The sequence below is a fragment of the Heteronotia binoei genome, chromosome 6, assembly GCF_032191835.1.
Source record: "Heteronotia binoei isolate CCM8104 ecotype False Entrance Well chromosome 6, APGP_CSIRO_Hbin_v1, whole genome shotgun sequence".
Taxonomy (NCBI): Eukaryota; Metazoa; Chordata; class Lepidosauria; order Squamata; family Gekkonidae; genus Heteronotia; species Heteronotia binoei.
The window spans coordinates 10,539,654-10,558,032 of NC_083228.1; the positions used below are offsets into that span (position 1 = coordinate 10,539,654).

At 46.1% G+C, this 18,379-nt stretch overlaps 1 protein-coding gene across 1 annotated transcript; it reads left to right on the forward strand.

Annotated features, from left to right (window-relative positions):
* The first annotated feature begins 2,883 nt into the window (after nt 1-2,883).
* Nucleotides 2,884-15,042, forward strand: LOC132573526 (pulmonary surfactant-associated protein D-like). Its single transcript, XM_060241036.1, has 5 exons — nt 2,884-3,084; nt 8,470-8,685; nt 11,556-11,654; nt 12,208-12,291; nt 13,766-15,042. Exons 2-5 carry the CDS (start codon nt 8,487-8,489, stop codon nt 14,152-14,154), a joined length of 771 nt encoding a protein of 256 aa, XP_060097019.1. The 5' UTR covers nt 2,884-3,084; nt 8,470-8,486; the 3' UTR covers nt 14,155-15,042.
* The last annotated feature ends 3,337 nt before the right edge of the window (nt 15,043-18,379 follow it).

Here is an 18,379-nt window from a genome sequence, read left to right on the forward strand (position 1 = left end):
TTTAAACTTACCACTTTGCTTCTCCTCTTAAGTAAAACAATATGGATGACCCTCGGGCAAGATTCATGGGGATTCTCTGATTTGACCCAAAACACTCTTGAGGAATTTCAGTCATAGTTTTAAAAGGCCATTTCCTTGTTCCACACATTATAAGAAAGAGCCCTCATATGCCAACTGGTCTGAAGAGAAAAAAAACCGAATGTGTCTGTCTGTCTGTCTATCTATCTATCTATCCATCTATCTATGGTATAGATACATAAAAGGTAAAGGTAGTCCACTGTGCAAGCACCAGTCGTTTCCGACTCTGAGGTGACGTTGCTTTCACAATGTTTTCACAGCAGACGTATTTACGGGGTGGTTTGCCATTGTCTTCCCCAGTCATCTACACTTTCCCCCCAGCAAGATGGGTACTCATTTGACTGACCTCGGAAGGATGGAAGGCTGAGTCAACCTGGAGCCGGCTACCTGAACCAGCTTCCACTGGGATTGAACACAGGTCGTGAGCAGAGGGCTCCGACTGCAGTACTGCAGCTTTACCACTCTGTGCCATGGAGCTCTTATAGATATATAAATATATCTATATTTATATATGGTATAGTAAGAGCCTCATGGTGCAGAATGTAAATCTGCAGTACTGCAGTCCTAAGCTCTGCTCATGACCTGAGTTTGATCCCGGCGGAAGCTGGGTTCAGGAAGCCAGCTCGAGGTTGCCTCGGCCTTCCATCCTTCCGAGGTCACTAAAATGAGTACCCAGTTTGCTGAGGGGAAAGTGTAGATGACTGGGAAAGGCAATGGCAAACCACCCCGTAAAAAAGTCTAGTGTGAAAACTTTGTGATGCTACGTCACCCCAGAGTCGAAAACGACTGGTGCTTGCACAGGGGACTACATTTACCTTTATATATAGTATACATATCAGAATCATAGAGTTGGAAGGGACCTCCAGGGTCATCTAGTCCAACGCCCTGCACAATGCAGGAAACTCACAAACACCTCCCCCTAAATTCACAGGATCTTCATTGCTGTCAGGCCATCTAGCCTCTGTTTAAAAACCTCCAAGAAAGGAGAGCCCACCACCTCCTGAGGAAGCCTGTTCTGCTGAGGAACTGCTCTAACGGTCAGGAAGTTCTTCCTAATGTTGAGCCGGAAACTCTTCTGATTTAATTTCAACCCATTGATTCTGGTCCTACTTTCTGGGGCCACAGAAAACAATTCCACACCATCCTCTATAGGACAGCCCTTCAAGTACTTGAAGATGGTGATCATATCACCTCTCAGCGGCCTCCTCTCCAGGCTAAACATCCCCAGCTCCTTCAACCTTTCTTCATAGGACGTGGTCTCCAGACCCCTCACCATCTTCGTTGCCCTCTTCTGGACCCATTCTAGCTTGTCTATATCCTTTTTAAAAAGTACTGAATACAGTACTCCAGGTGAGGTCTTACTAGAGCAGAGTAAAGTAACACACATACATTTATATACATATATACATATGTGCACACATGCAGCTTCTGTGCACAAGCCATGCTATAAATGAACCTCCATAATCAGAGAAAGTAATTCTCTACAAGGCAATGTCAAGGGGAGGGACAGTGGCTCATAGGGAAGGACGGTGGCTCAGTGGTAGAGCATCTGCTTAGTAAGCAGAAGGTCCCAGGTTCAATCCCCGGCATCTCCAACTAAAGAGGGTCCAGGCAAGTAGGCGTGAAAAACCTCAGCTTGAGACCCTGGAGAGCCGCTGCCAGTCTGAATAGATAATACTGACTTTGATGGACTGAGGGTCTGATTCAGTATAAGGCAGTTTCATATGTTCATAAGGGGAGGCTTTGGCCACTATGCCTTGTTTTTGGCTCTCCAGAGGAACTGGCTGGCCACTGTGTGAGACAAGATGGTGGAATAGATGGACCACTGGTCTGATCCAGCCGGGCTCTTCTTTTGTTAAAATGTGGAGATCAGGTAGGGTTGCCAGATCTGGGTAGGGAAATACTTGGAGATTTTGTGGGTGGAACCCGGGGAGGACAGAGGTTTGAGGAAGGACCTCAACAGGGTATAATGCCATAGAATCCACCCTCCAAAGCAGCCGTTCTTCCCCAGGGGAACTGATCTCCACATGAGATAATTTGTAATAGAGATAATTTGTTGTAATAGTGGGAGATCTCCAATCCTCACTTGGAAGCTGGCGACCGTATGATCAGAGCCCACCACCATGACACCCTCACTCTGTACAGTTTCACAGGAAGTTGCCTTACAGTGGCTACTCTATCAGGGTCTCAGTGGTCTTTCTAAGGTTGGCAATCCCTAGTTGGGGCAGGGAACCTCCAATTGGAGGCCATCCCCTGCTTCAGGGTCATTGGAAAGTGGGGTGGGGTGGGGCTGGAGGGAAATGTCTGCTGAGCACTCCATTATTCCCTATGGAGACTGATCCCCTTAGGGTATAATGGAGAACTGATCTGCAGGTATCTGGGGGCGGTGGTTTTTTTGAGGTAGAGGCACCAAATTGGTCGCATAGCATCCTCAAATCACCCTCCGAGTTTCAAAAAGATTGGACCAGGGGTTCAATTCAGTGAGCCCCCAAAGAAGGTGCCCCTATCCTCCGTTATTTCCAATGGAGGGAAGGCATTTAAAAGGTGTTTGGTCCCTTTAAATGTGATGGCCAGAATTCCCTTTGGAGTTCAGTTGCGCTTGTCACAGCCTTGCTCCTGGCGCCACCCCCAAAGTCACCTGGCTCCACCCCCAAAGTCCCCAGATATTTCTTGAATTGGAGCCGGCAACCCTAGGTCTTTCATATCACCTAAATACTGATCCCTTTTTCAACTGGGGGTGCCAAGAATTGGACCTGGGACCTTCGACATGCAAAGCAGAAGCTCTTCCACTGAGCCACGGCCTCGCTCGGTGTACTTAGTATATTCAGGGTACTCTGACGTCAACTGTACACAGATCGTAACACTCGAGATAAAGGGATGAGCTCCACTGGAATTCCCACCGAGAGACAATTAGTGGGTAGAAGCGGAAGGCGTCATGGTGCATTTTGGAGATAGTGAAGGACTCAGATGTTGCTAAAGCATACAGAGGACCCCCAACTACATAAGGTATGTCATTTTTTTTTTGTACAATAGGATATAGATATGACAGCAATGTTATACCCCACTCATCTGTTTATGGTATCCTTGGGCCTTTCCATTCCATTTGTCAGAGTTAAAAGAAGTGCGTTAGTGTTACTTAGGGATTTACAGCACGACAAAAAAGTTAACTTCAAGGAACAGGAAGCACTAAAGGATTTCTGCAATGCTTTTATCTAAATATACCCTTTTCTCGCAGCTGGGAATGCACACGCTTGCATTTCAGCGCTTTCCATTTTCCCATTGGTGATTGTCGCTGCGTATTTCGTTCCTGGGAGTGCTTAGCATTTCAAACCACAGCACGTAATGGGAGAAAAGAGGCCCTTTGAGAGTATGAAATCTCCCCTCCGTAGGATTTTCTGCTTTCCTTCGGCATGAAAGGCAGGGCGCGAGTGGCAATTTATAAACCATTTTCTTTCAGCTCTTAGCACAAAGGACTCTATATTTTCGTGAAAATGTATTTATTCAGAATTACTGGTGAATTCAGTAGTTATAGTTGAAATCTTGGGCTCTGATCTTTAGGGGGGGGGGGCGCTGTTTGTTATTTTAAACCATCATGAGGCCAAATAACACACAGTTCTAAATAAATTCTGTTTATGGTGCTACTTTGCAAAAGCAAGTTTGATCGGGCCGATTACATTTAGCTCCAAAGCAGCACATAGGAATGGGACACAAAACCGACTTCTTCCATATGTGGGGAATGTTCGACGGCACCATTCGGTGCAACCTTGAGCAGAATTACTCCAGCATAAAGCAGATATTGAAGGCGTTATGACTGTCCTGCTTCGCGAATGAAAGTTGGGTTAAGGACATTCAGACAGGGGAGGCTAGAGTTGCCAATCCCCAGGTGGGGGCAGGGGATCCCCCGGTTTGGAGGCCCTCCCCCCCCGCTTCAGGGTCACCAGGGGAGGGAAATGTCTGCTGGGCACTCCATTATTCCCTATGGAGACCGATTCCCATAGGGTATAAAGGAGAATTAATCTGCAATTAACTGGGGCTCTGTGGGGGCTGTTTTTTGGGGTAGAGGCACCGCATTTGCCGCACAGCATCCTCTCCTCAAAACATCCTCCAAGTTTCAAAAAGATTGGACCAGGGGGTCCAATTCTATGAGCCCCCAAAGAAGGTGGCCTTATCCTTCATTATTTCCAAGAGAGGGAAGGTATTTAAAAAGTGTAGTCCCTTTAAATGCGATAGCCAGAGCTCCCTTTGGAGTTCAGTGATGCTTGTCCCACCCTTGCTCATGGTTCCACCCCTATGTCTCCTGGCTCCACCCCCAAATTCCCCAGACATTTCTTGAATTGGATTTGGCAACCCCAGGGGAGGGTCCATATAATTGTGTTGCATGTAATTGTGTTGCATCTCAGCTAATAAGTTTGTGCGCAGGCTGATATTGGACCGGCTTGTGTTTCTGTGCTATGCAGTCAGTGGTGGGGAACTGCTTCACAGAGACAGCTCCCTTAGTCTGTTGTTGACAATGGTTGACCCGCAGATTGATTCTGAGATGTCCAAAGGGCAAACCCTGCTTTTAAACTAGGGTTGCCGGCTCTGAGTGGGGAAATACCTGGAGATTTGGGGGGTGGACCTCAGGAGAGGAGGGTTCAGGGGGGAGGGACCTCAGTACAGTTTAATGCCATAGAGCAGGGGTGTCAAACATGCACCCCGAGGGACGAATCAGGCTCCCGAGCAACTGGCTGTCATCTGCTTCCTTCTCCCTCTCTCTTGCTTCCTTCTGCATCTCAGCTTGCTTTGCAAGGCTTGCTCAATCGCACGGCAGAGCTACGAAGCAAAACCTCAATTTTCTCCACTGGTTGAGGCTCCTCCCCCTCCTGGTTCCCTGAGGAGGGAGGGAAAGAGCCAGCGCTTCCTTTGCCCAGTTCCCTGGATCCCATGGAAAATATACAAAGAAAGCACCTTTAAGACCAACGAGTGCTAACATTTAAAGTTTTTTTTTTAAAAAAAAAAACTTTAGTCGTGTTTCTCTGTGTCCTTTAAAACGTTTATATCTGTTACCTCATCTTAAATAAGCACACACATGGCCCGGCCTGACACAGCCCAGCCCGGCCCAACAAAGTCTCATTTATGTCTGATCTGGCCCTCATGAGCGCGACACCCCTACCCCTAGAGCCCACCCTCCAAAGCAGCCACTCTTTCCAGGGGAAGTGATCTCTATTGCCTGAAAGTTGGCTGTAGAGTTCTCCAGGCCCTGCCTGGAGATTGGCAACCCTATTTGAAGTCCATAATTATGCCGTGCTGAATGCAGCCAGTTTATAAGGATACACCATGCTCTCCGCATGGTACAACGTCAAGGCCATACAGAGATATTTGCAATGTAAGTATCTTTTCAAGTGATATTGCTGCTACCAGAGGAGTATTGCTCAGATATGGGATATGATAGAATGCCGTAATATCCAGGGCTTTTTTTGAGCAGGAACGCACAGGAATGCAATTCCAGCTGGCTTGGTGTCAGGGGTGTGTGGCCTAATATGCAAATGAGTTCCTGCTGGGCTTTTTCCTACCAAAAAAGCCCTGATAATATCAATCTGTGAGCCCCCTTTCTTAAAAAATAAAGAGGATCTTAAATAATTCATTCCTGAATACTTGTAAATTTAGCCAATCTTTCCCATTGTCAGATTAGCTACTGGCAAACTCCTGCTCCGTATGTTTATCCAATCCCCTCTTGAAGCTTGAGAGAGCCAGTTTGGTGTAGTGGTTAAGTGCGTGGATTCTTATCTGGGTGAACCGGGTTTAATTCCCCACTCCTCCACTTGCACCTGCTGGAATGGCCTTGGGTCAGCCATAGCTTTTGTATAGGGTTGCCAAGTCCAATTCAAGAAATATCTGGGGACTTTGGGGGTGGAGCCAGGAGACTCTGGGGGTGGAGCCAGGAGACATTAGGGGTGGAGCCAAGATCAAGGTGGTACAAGCATAATTGAACTCCAAAGGGAGTTCTGGCCATCACATTTAAAGGGAAGGCACACCTTTTTAATTCCTTCCATAGGAAATAATGAAGAATAGGGGTACCTTCTTTTGGGGCTCATAGAATTGGTCCCCCTGGTCCAATCTTTTTGAAACTTGGGGAGTATTTTGGGGAGAGGCACTAGATGTTATATTGAAAATTTGGTGCCTCTACCCCAAATAACAGCCCCTCCCCTAGAGCTCCAGATACCCGCGGATCAATTCTCCATGATTTTCTATGGGAATAAATCTCCATAGGGAATAACAGAGTTCCCAGCAGACATTTCCCTCCCCTCCCCCCGCTTTCTGACGACCCTGAAGCGGGGGGAGGGTCTCCAAATCGAGGGATCCCCTGCCCCCACCTGGGGATTGGCAACTCTCCTTTCGTAGGTGTTGTCCTTGAAAGGGCAGCTGCTGTGAGAGCCCTCTCAGCCCCCCCCCCCACCTCACAGGGTGTCTCTTGTGGGGAGGGGGAGACGATATAGGAGATTGTGAGCTGCTCTGAAACTCTGAGATTCGGAGTGGAGGGCAGGATATAAATTCAATATCTTCTTCTCTCTGCAGGGCAGTGAATTCCATGTGTTAATTACTCTTTGAGAGGAAAAGTATATGATTAATGTCTTGTTCTAATTCTGTTCAGGGGACTTGGTGACAGTAAGAGGGTTTTAGTTCAAGCGTCAGACTTTAAAATGAGAAGAAATGCAGCTGAGCTCAGCAAAAGAAAACAAAAGTTTAGAGAATCACTTTTCTATTGGCTGTAGAAGACGTGGATTTGAAACCATTGGCCACCGCTCACCTGGCATGTGATAGGTTGATTTGGAATGCTGCAACCCGATTGGTGAGGTTTAGATAATTCTAGAGCTGTTGAGACAGGTGGAGTTCAGTTAGAGGAGAGGAAGAGAGACAGAGGTGGGGGCAAAGGAGGACCTGCTGGTCTTTTGCCCCCAGAAAGCAGCCAAGGTAGGAACATGTATCAGAGGGAAGGTTGCCAAAGGATCCTTTCAGGAATGATACATCAGAGTATAGAAATCCTAGTGGTAGTAGATATCTTTTAGAGCGAAGGATGTATCTTTATCTTTTATCTTTGTTGTTTCATTTACTTCTGAAGCTGAAATTTCTACATTACACTCCTCAGCAGAGTTGTAATGCCAGAGTCCACCTTCCGAAGCATCCATTTTCTCCAGAGGAGCTGATCCCTGTAGGCTGGATATGAACTTTTTCTGTAGCAGGAGCTCCTTTGCATATTAGGCCACACACCCCTGATGCAGCCAATCCTCCTGGAGCTTGCAGGAGGCCCTGTACTAAGAGCTTTGTAAGCTCTTGGAGGATTGGCTACATTAGGGGTGTGTGGCCTAAGATGCAAAGGAGTTCCTGCTACAACCCCCCCTCCCCCGCAGGCTATCACCAGGTCCCTACCTTGAGGTTTGGATCAGGCATGACTTCCCTATCACCAATAAGGAACTAAACTGAATAAATTCTGAGCCTAGGAGCTTAAAGACCACTGGGCTAGAGGAGAGGAATAAGAATCACACCATGGTTCTATTACCTCTGTGTGGGACCAGATACGGAAGGACAAGCCTGATCCAGCGGGATATAAAGACTGGCAAATTGGTGTCTGTCTTTTTATGATACCAACTCTGGTTTGGGAAATTCCTGGAGATTTGGGTGCATGGGTTTGGGAAAGGGAGGGGTCCTCCATGGGGTATAATGCCATACAGCCCACCCTCCAAAGCAGTCACATGCTTCAAGGGAATTTTTCTCTGTTTCCTTGAGATCAGCTGTCATTCCAGGAGGTCTCCAGGTCACACCTGGAGGTTGGCAATCCTACTTGTGAGCTCTCTGTATGTGTGTGTGAGAGAGGGGGGGGACATACAGTCGATCACTTGGCACTTAAACTGGGAAGGACTGCCACCTACACTACTGAGATGTTGGAACTACTATCAGGTTTAACTGTTAGTAAAGGACAATCCCGCCTAGGTAGTTATTTAACAGCACCGTAAAATGGTTTTAAAATGTTTTAATAGTGTTTATTGTTTGATTGTTTAATTTGTATTTATTGTCTGAAATTTGGACTGTTAGCTGCCCTGAGTCCGCTTGCGGAGAGGGCGGGGTATAAATTAAAGGTAATAAATAATAAATAATAAACTGCTGGGAGATGAGGAAATGAAAACTGTATGCAGGGGAACTGCACTGCTGTATTTTTATTTGTTTATTTTAGGGAATGAGAAAGTCTCCTGGCCCCACCCCCAAAGTCCCCAGATATTTTGTGAGTCAGACTTGGCAACCCTATTCATGTGGATGAGTGGGGTTCTCCAGATTAGGGCCTGCTGCTCTTAACCACCACGCCACGCTGGCTCTCTAGGCCTAACAGTAAGGTTGCTACTCTTATTCTTCCCTCAGGCTTAGCCCTTTGAGCTATGCGGCTTCCTTCTCTCTTCACCCTCCTGCTGGGCCTGGGAGCGGCACTGGTGAGATCCTCAGACCCTGAGCCATGCAACTGTGGAGAGAAAGCAAATGTGTGTTCGGTTGCCGCTGGGTTGCCGGGCATCCCTGGGAATCATGGACTACCAGGAAGAGATGGACTGCAAGGCCCCAAAGGCGAACAAGGAGAGCAAGGTACAAGACTCGTCTGTTTCTGTGGGCAGAAAAAGCAGAATCTTAGCAGACTGTGGATGAGTTTTTTAAAAAGTATATGGTGTGGGGAAGGCGTCGCTGTTCTTAAAGGGAAATGTTTTGCATTCACAGCAGGGAGGAAAGATTATTTCTTAATCAACTGTGATTCTTTTGTAATCTCTCTGATGCCTTTGGAGGGAAGGTGGGCAGCCACAAAGAATATGGCCTTCTGAGTTGTATGGCCTTCTCAGTTGTAGCCCTTCAGTTGTGGCCTTCTCAGCTGTAGCCCTTCATCTGTAGAATGCCTTCCCTCGGCCTGTTTCCTGACAATGAATGCTTAAGAATGTATTAGAAGCCATGTTGGATCAGGCCAATAGCCCATCTGGTCCAATACTTTGTGTTACACAGTGGCTGAAACCCAGGTGCCATTAGGAGGTCCACCAGCTGGTCCAGAACTTCCAAGGCCCTCCCGCTGTGGCTTCAAGAATAACTAATGCAAAGCATCACAGCCCCAGACATAAGAACAGATGAGAAGCCACGTCACGCAGTGGCCAAAACCAAGACGCCATCAGGAGATCCACCAACATGGACAAAACTCTAGAAGCCCTCTCACTGTTGCCCCCCCCAACCACTAAGAGCATCACTTCCTCAGACATGGTATTCCATCTATGCCTTATGACTAATAGCTACTGATGGACCTCTGATCCACATGTTTCTCCAATGTCCTCTTGAAGCTGTCTGTGCTTGTAGCTGGCACCACTTCACGCAGCAGTGAATGTTTATATTTTTTAGTGTTAGGTCAACAAATTTTATTAGCCCGGGCATTTTAATTGTGATCTTCCCTCTGAATTGGCGTTATTGCAGCTCAGCTGCTTTCCTAGCCAACTCTGTTTTATACTTCTTTTAGCTGAAGTCACTCTTTTAGCCTAAAGGACTACAACCTTTTCGGCAGTTCCAGTTGCTCTGCCCTCAGGCTTTTGCTTTCTCTGGCTCAACCAATCGATTCACCACCAGTTGCTGTGTGTACACATTTTGACTTGCGTCTCCCTCCAATTTCCCCCATGTCTTCTTGGTCTTTAAAAAACAAGATCAGGAAGATGCAGGGGGAATTGGAGGGAGTCATGGGTCAAAATGCACCAGCACAGCATCTGGTGGGGAACTGATTGACTGAGCCAGGGAAAGCAGAAGCCCGAGGGTGGAGAGACTGATACAGTGGAAAAGGTGTACAGTTTTTTAATCTGATGTAGGATTTCCAATTTATAGGTAGAGCCTACCACTATTACGACTACAGAGAAAAGTTTGCCTACAGAAAATAGCTTGTGGACTCTGGGGTAGTGTACCCCACTGAGGTCCCTGCCTTTTTTTGAGAGAGAGTCAGTTTGGTATAGTGGTTAAGTACATGGACTCTTATCTGGGAGAATCGGGTTTGATTCCCCACTCCTTCACTTGCAGCTGCTGGAATGGCCTTAGGTCAAATCTCACAAGAGTTGTCCTTGAAAGGGCAGCTTCTGTGAGAGCTCTCTCAGGCCCACGCACCTTACAGGGTGTCTGTTGTGGGGGAGGAAGGCAAAGGAGATTGTGAGCTGCTCTGAGACTCTTGAGAGTCAGAGTGAAGGGTAGGGTATAAATCCAATATCTTCTTCTTTCTCAATATTGGAAACTGCCATAGGTGATCTTTTTCCCTCCAGAGAACTGCAGTATATAAACATTTTTAATGAACAAACAAATGTGATAGAACATGAAAAAGTCTCATTTCCCTGAGTGCCGGTATGTATTCCTTGCACATGTGCAGGGTAAGGGGGAAGCAGAAATACAGAAACAGCCACAGAGGGATTCTTCTATATCCTGTATCTCCACTGCAATTGCATAAGAAGGAACAAGCGCTTTGTATTAAAGAATGCGGAAGCACAACCTTTTTTTGGCCCAAATGCCTTCAGGAACCCCAACATCAACCTGTGAAGATGCTGATGTGCCAGATAATTAAATAGGAGAGGAAGAGGTTTTGCTTGGCCAGACACTTGCAAGTAAACTCTGCCTGTAGTATAAACTAACTTTTCTGAAGACATATTTTAAAATTTGATACTGTAATTATACATCATAAAATGCATACTTGTTGACTGTATCCAACTTTTAAGATTTAATAAAAGTTATTTTTTTTTTGGCGGGGTGGGGAGATGGAGCTATGCTAAAACTCAAAGCTGATCAGAAATGCTCTTCTGTCTCCTTCCATTTATCTTATCAGAAAATGTTTGAATTGTCTAAATATTCCTTTTATTTAACGGCCCTAAAATATTGGTGCTCTTATAATTCACTTCACAGCCAATATATTAATCCCAGAAATGACTGTCTATAGAACATTTCTGAACAACAGATTTTACTATCAGGCAAGATGAAGAAGTGTACATGTGATTTAGCCATGGACATCTATGCAGCTACAGATTTGATGCACGGTTTGTAGGCTGTTAAGTCACAGGGAAAGGACATGGCCATTGCCGCAAGAGTAATACCACCTGAATGCTTTTTTTCTTGTGATGTTTGCACATGTGCAGGTGGCTGTTGCCATTTTGATAGTCATATCATTTTTTTGTAAAAGATCTTGTTTTCATGCCAACGTGGAAGTTCTCCCAGGTCTATATAAACCTGTACCCTTGCCCTGAGTGGTCCTGACATGCAGATGTTTCAATCCATGGATGGATGGATGGATGGATGGGATGGATAGATGCATGGGATGGATAGATGGGTGAGTGGGATGGATGGATGGGTGGGTGGATGTACAGTTGCTTACTCTTACCTATAAGGGCAAAACAGCTGGCCAGAAATGGTTTGCCTTGCTTGTTTTTCTTTTTTGGCTCATTCATCTAATGACTTCTCAGGATCACGAGGAACACAGGGAATCCCAGGAAAAGCTGGACCTTCTGGGACTAAAGGAGACCTGGGTGAGAAAGGACAAAAGGGGGACAGCGGAGGCAGTGGTAAGAATTATTGAAAGAAAAGCGTGTGCAAGAATCATGGGATTTTGTCTAATTTCCATGCCTAAAATTCATAAAGAAGTCAGACTGCACAGTTTGTATGCGAAGACAGAGGGCAGAGCCAGTGTGGTGTGGCTGTTAGCGTGAACCTCGCTGCCATGAACCTCGTTGAATAGTCTTGGACCGGTTATTCCCTCTCAGCCTAACCTACCTTACAAGGCTGCTCTGGGCCCCCTTGAGGGAGAAAAGTTTAAATACCTTCACAAATAATATAAATGAAAATAAAGTCTGCAAAGACAGGGTGGGAAGAGAAGACACGACGTTTAAACTGAAAGGCTGAGTCAATCATGAGCCGGCTACCTGAACCCAGCTTCCGCCGGGATTGAACTCAGGTCGTGAGCAGAGCGTGGACTGCAGTACAGCAGCTTGCCACTCTGTGCCACGAGGCTCCCGTTTAGGCTTACTGAAATAAATGGGTTTATGCACAGCAATGAAATGTTGCCTTCTGTTTGTACGATAATACAAGAATAACATTGTTGTTTCGCCCTTGGTTTAGAACTTGAACGTCTCAATGCCCACATTAACGACCTGCAAGAACAGGTGAAGGCGCTGCATGGAATTGCAAGCATAACACACAAAGGTAAGAGGGATGGGACGCTTTGCCGCCATATGCATCCAAGAGAGACCAGAGCCATTCCAGGCTTCAGCTCTGCCAGGTCCTGCCAAGAACGCCTGCTCTCCATACTCTAAATATGCGGACATGCCCTCCAGTTCAAAAATTCTGGAATAAAGTGGTACTAGAAACTAGGATGATGAATTTCTGTCTTTTCAGAGATCCAAAAATACTTCTGATGAGATTTATTGACATACGGTCCTGGAAATTGTTCTATTTAGTAATGTAAGTGATCGTTAAGGGTTGCCTTGTAGTTTATTGGGAGGGAGGGCAATCTCGTCACCTTTCAGAAGCTTGGATGGAAGACCACCAAGAAAGGCTCTGCAGAGGAAGGCAAAGGCCAGCCACCTCTGCTTCTCACTTGCCTTGAAAGCCCCTTGCTGGGGTGGCCGTAAGTTGGAAGCTAAGCAGGGTCGGTACTTGGATGAGAGACCACCAGGGAAGTCTCTGTAGAAGAAGGTAATGGCCAACCACCTCTGCTTCTCACTTGCCTTGAAAATTCCTTGCCAGGGTGGCCATAAGTTGGAAGCTAAGCAGGGTTGGTACTTGGATGGAAGACCACAAAGGAAGCCTCTTCAGAGGAAGGCAATGGCCAACCACCTTTACTTCTCACTTGCCTTGAAAGCCCCTTGCAGGGGTGGCTGTAAGTTGGAAGCTAAGCAGAGTCAGTACTTGGATGGGAGACCACCAAGGAAGCCTCTGCAGAGGAAGGCAATGGCCAACCGCCTCTGTTTCTCACTTGCCAAGAAAGTCTCTTTCTGGGGTGGTCATAAGTTGGAAGCTAAGCAGGGTCGGTACTTGGATGGGGGCCCACCAAAGAAGGCTCTGCAGGGGAAGGGAATGGCAGACCACCTCTGCTTCTCATCATCCTTGAAAGCCCCTTGCTGGAGTCACCATAAGTTGGTTGCAACTTGAGAGCATTTTACACACAAAGAAACACAAACACACGCATTGCAGTTTATTATAAAACAAATTAAAATATGTTCTTTTAAAATAAAATAAAAATAAATGAATTTGTTTTCTGCCCTACTTGTGAAGTGCTGGATTTTGTTTCTATTTTTTTTTTTCTGGAATAGAAGACTGCAGATTTATACCCTGCCCTTCTCTCTGAATCAGAGACTCGGAGCGGCTTACAATCTCCTATATCTTCTCCCCCCACAAAAGACACCCTGTGAGGTGGGTGGGGCTGGAGAGGGCTCTCACAGCAGCTGCCCTTTCAAGGACAACCTCTGCCAGAGCTCTGGCTGACCCAAGGCCATTCCAGCAGGTGCATGTGGAGTGGTGAATCAAACCTGGTTCTCCCAGATAAGAGTCTTCACACTTAACCACTACACCAAACTGACTCTCAATAGTATCACCAATAGTACAACAGAGAAGGCAGTGAGCAAGTGCCCAACATGTAAAGGTAGAAGAGTTAAACTTCACTGTATCTCTTTTCAAGTCATTCTAGGTCATGTTTTCCCACACATCGTAAGCGTTGGACAAAAACTGTTTGTATCCAAAGGAGCTGAAGGCAATTATGAGAATTCCAGAGCAGCCTGTTCCCATCTGGGTGGCCAGACTGCCTCTCCGAGAAGCGCTGATGAAAATAACGCCCTGACCAAAATAGCTGCAAAGCTCGGGAAATACATCTTTCTTGGAATGAATGACCAGGAGACAGAAGGTGCCTTTCAGCATTTGAGTGGGGAACCGATGCAGTACTCAAACTGGGCAACGGGGGAGCCAAACAGTGCACAAGAGGACTGCATAGAAATGTACACGGATGGCAGATGGAACGACAAGTCATGTTCAGAGAACCGGCTGATAGTTTGTGAATTATTATCCATCTGACTCGGAATGTTTCACAAATCCATCTCTAGTTCATAGTAAGTTTCTAAATTGCATCATGGTGAAGGAAAGGATTACACACACACACACACACACACAAAATCTGCTCATTGTATGGTGATGCCAGGGCTTGTGAGAAGGGGAACTGGGGGTGCAAAATTATTGGGGCCCAGATGGCTCTATGGGAGAAGTGTGTCTAGGGTTGCCAGGCCATGCAGCTGCTGGGAGGTTTGGGGGCAGGGAAGAAGAAAAAAAAGCAGAAGTAGAAGTAGTAGCAGTGCAGATTTATACCCCGCCCTTCTCTCTGTGTCAGAGACTCAGAGCAGCTTACAATCTCCTTTATCTTCTTTCCTCACAACAGACACTCTGTGAGGTGGATGGGGCTGAGAGGGCTCTCACAGCAGCTGCCCTTTCAAGGACAACTCCTGAGACAGCTATGGCTGACCCAAGGAGGAGTGGGGAATCAAACCCGGTTCTCCCAGATAAGAGTCCGCCCACTTAACTGCTACACCAAACTGGAGATGTGGAGGCTGCAATGAGCCTGCTCCAGTGGGGAGGGCGGGACAGATATCACATGAAGAAATAAAATAATGTAACATGATAAAGAGTTTCCAGTGATTCCTATAGCTACCCTCTATCACTTCTGGGTTTTGACAGGAAGTGATCTAACAGTATATACGACGCTCAGAGGTCATTTAAATAAAATGTTATTATTATAAATGTTATTATTTTATAGAAAAGGGGGTGCAGGAGCTCATTAGCACGACTCATTTGCATATGCCACACACCCCTGACATCACCAGAAGGTGGACTAAACTACATCAGCTCAGCATCTTCCTTAATATGCTTCTTGCCGTATAATTGTTGTAATAAAACCTTACTCTCATCATACTTCTAAATTATTTCCTCCTCTGTGGTCACAAGGGCATTATGAAGATTTCCATCTCTCTACTTTATATGTTTTGGTTGTTTTCCCATTTGTGTGTGTGTGGGGGAAATATTAGAAAGTTTGTCCAATTTTAGAATTCAGCAAAATTCTCACAGGGAGTTTGAACAATGGAGCCCAGAAGCAAGTATTGCGAGGGAGGGGGGGTTAGGAAGGAAGAGCACAATAAAATTTAGAAGTTCCAGAGCTCCGCTCCTGTGAGCTCCTGCCCGAAATGAGGCCTGGCGACACCACTGGGTTAAAAAAGAAAAAAAAAGTTTTTCCCACTACTGCTTGAGCAACGAGACTTGAGGTGGGGAGAGACTGAGAGAATGGCAAGTGTAGGGGTGTGAGAAGCCAGGGAATATACCTGCCCCATTCTGCTTTCACATGAGATCATGGAAACAGCCGGCATAATGTCTGTGAGGTGGGGGGGGGGGGGTTGGTAGAAAAAGCCCAGCAGGAACTCTGGGCCACACCTGATGGCCACACCCCCTGATGTCCACTGTTTCACACAGGGCTTTCACACATTGCGTTCCTGCTCATAAAAAGCCCTGATTTCTAATCCCAGGACCTCAGCAATAGCTTGAAGTCTCTCTAGGAATCCATAATGGCCAATTTAAGTTCTTACTTCACTTGAAATGGTAGCAAGTGCTCTCCTAAGAGACCACTTCCTGTGTTTTCCAGTTAAGCCAAGGGTTCAAACGAGCAACAAAAGATTCCTAGCAAGGCTATTTGTGGCATTAAAGAGTGGGGAGTTCCTATTCTTGAAATAACTGAGTACATTAAATGAAAGAGCACGCAAAGCCAACACCTTTAGGCGGGAAAAAGCTGTTGCATTCGCTCAGTGGGTGGGGGGTGTTCCTGCGGTTCTTTGGTGCCAGAAACGTCTATCCATGGTGAGTCTGTGCATGCGCAATCCAAGTGTGGAACTGTACAGAGGACAAAAGGTTAAACAATAGTTCGAGAGCCATCATGTTGTATAGAATTAAGTCCTTGGTTTGTTACTTCTGCCTGAATAACCAAAAGTAGAATATTATGTTAGAGAAATAAAAGTGAGACCTGATGCAGAACAATGGATAAGATGGTCGGGAGCAAGTCAGGAGGCTCCTCAGTAACCAAACCGCTGCACAAATCCACCCATAAAACAAATGGAAAATATTCAAAGGTGCTATAGATGGTTGGTTTTATTTATCGGAAATGGTACAGATTTTAACAGCTGTTTTGCAAGGTCAGTATAATAAAAACATACACAATCTCACACATAATACAAAATAAAACGGTGTTCCCATTGTCTAAGACAGCCTATAAAGTTTATTTCTTTCTAAAGTCATTCATTTGTGAATGGAGAAATGCATATTTTTATTGCTCTTCTCTAAAGCTTTTTTCATCTTTCATAGCTAAATGACCATCATCTGCCCATTATGGCAACCATAAAGCTTGTTTATCAAGCCGTTCCCTTTCAGAAAATGCTTTCCCAGTTTAGTGATCCTGTCTGCTACATGGAAAGAAGAAATGCCTACTCGCCTTATAGAGCCGTCGCAAAGATAACGGAGATAAGCATTTTCAACACTTGAAATGCGTTATATAAATGCTGTATTATTATTGCATACGCAGTAGATTCATCCTGTGTAATCACAACAGTATACTAATGTTTAATGCTGGCCTCCAGACCTGAATGGCCCAGGCTAGCCAGGGCTTTTTTTTTTGTTCCTGCTACAAAAAAAAAGCCCCGACATTCTGGTTTTTGGGTAAAACTCTATGGTTTTAAGCTAATTATATCATAGAGTTTTGCCCAATGTCACTACATCACTTGGAAATAGGGTTGCCAAGTCCAATTCAAGAAATATCTGGGGACTTTGGGGGTGGAGCCAGGAGAATCTGGGGGTGGGGTCAGGAGACATTGGGGGTGGAGCCATGAGCAAGGTTGGAACGAGTACAATTGAACTCCAAAGGGAGTTCTGGGCATCACATCGAAAGGGACCGCACACCTTTTCAATGCCTTCCCTCCATTAGAAATGACGAAGGATAGGGGCACCTTCTTTGGGGGCTCATAGAACTGACCCCCTTGGTTCAATCCTTTTGAAACTTGGAGGGAGTTTTGAGAAAAGGCATCAGATGCTGCAAATTTTGTGCCTCTACCTCAAAGAACACCCTCCCCCAGAGTCCCAGATATCCGCAGGTCAATTCCCGATTATTCCCTATGGGAATCGTTCTCCATAGGGAATAATAGAGTGCCCAGTAGACATTTCCCTCCCCCCCCTGCACTTTCTAAAGCGGGGGGAGGGCCTCCAAACCGGGGAATCCTCTGCCCCCACCTGGGGACTGGCAGCCCTCCCTCTCCCCCCCCCCTCTCTCTCTCACACACACACTTACTGGGTCTGGTTCCTCCACAACGACATTTGAAAATAACAGGGGTTACAAGCTGCTCTCTTTTACACACACTTGCTCTGAAAACGAAAGCAAAACAAATGGAAGAACTGTGCTGCTGACCATTCCCCATGAAGTGCTTCCTGCTCAACTTTAAAGGCACACACAAACATACACATTTTAAAACGGGACCTGTTTGCAGGTTTCTAAACCTGTCGGAGCTCTAGAGGTACAAGGTGGCTGTGGGGGCGGGGGGAAGCCTGTAAAACTGGGTGATCCCCTGCTGGGAACTGGGGACTTGGAAGCCTACTTGGAAGTGAACAGCAATGAGGACACCCTGTCCTGGGACATGGAGGTCAGGCCTCAGGAAGAATAAGAAGAAGGAGAAGGAGGTGGAGTAGGAAGAAGAAGATGATTATTATTATCCTTGTCCATTGAATAGCATTGCAGCTGCATAACAATCCCTGGATGAGCTCCACCACCTATTTTTCTGCAAAACGACCCCTGATAATAAGGATCAGCTACATTTAAGAATGGGACTAAATACGACGAAGAAGAAGATGATGATAACTGGATTTATATCCTGCCCTCCACTCCGAATCTCAGCGTCTCAGAGCGGCTCACAATCTCCTTTATCTTCTTACCCCTCAACAGACACCCTGTGAGGTGGGTGGGGCTGAGAGAGCTCTCACAGCTGCTGCCCTTTCAAGGACAGCTCCTACGAGAGCTATGGCTGACCCAAGACCATTCCAGCAGCTGCAAGTGGAGGAGTGTGGAATCAAACCCGGTTCTCCCAGATAAAAGTCTGCGGACTTAACCACTACACCAAACTGGCTCTCAAATAAAAGAATAAAGTATAACCAGACCTTAAAATGAAAACAGTACCACAACAAACCAGCAAAATAAAGCAAACATCTCTTGTAAAACCAGCCA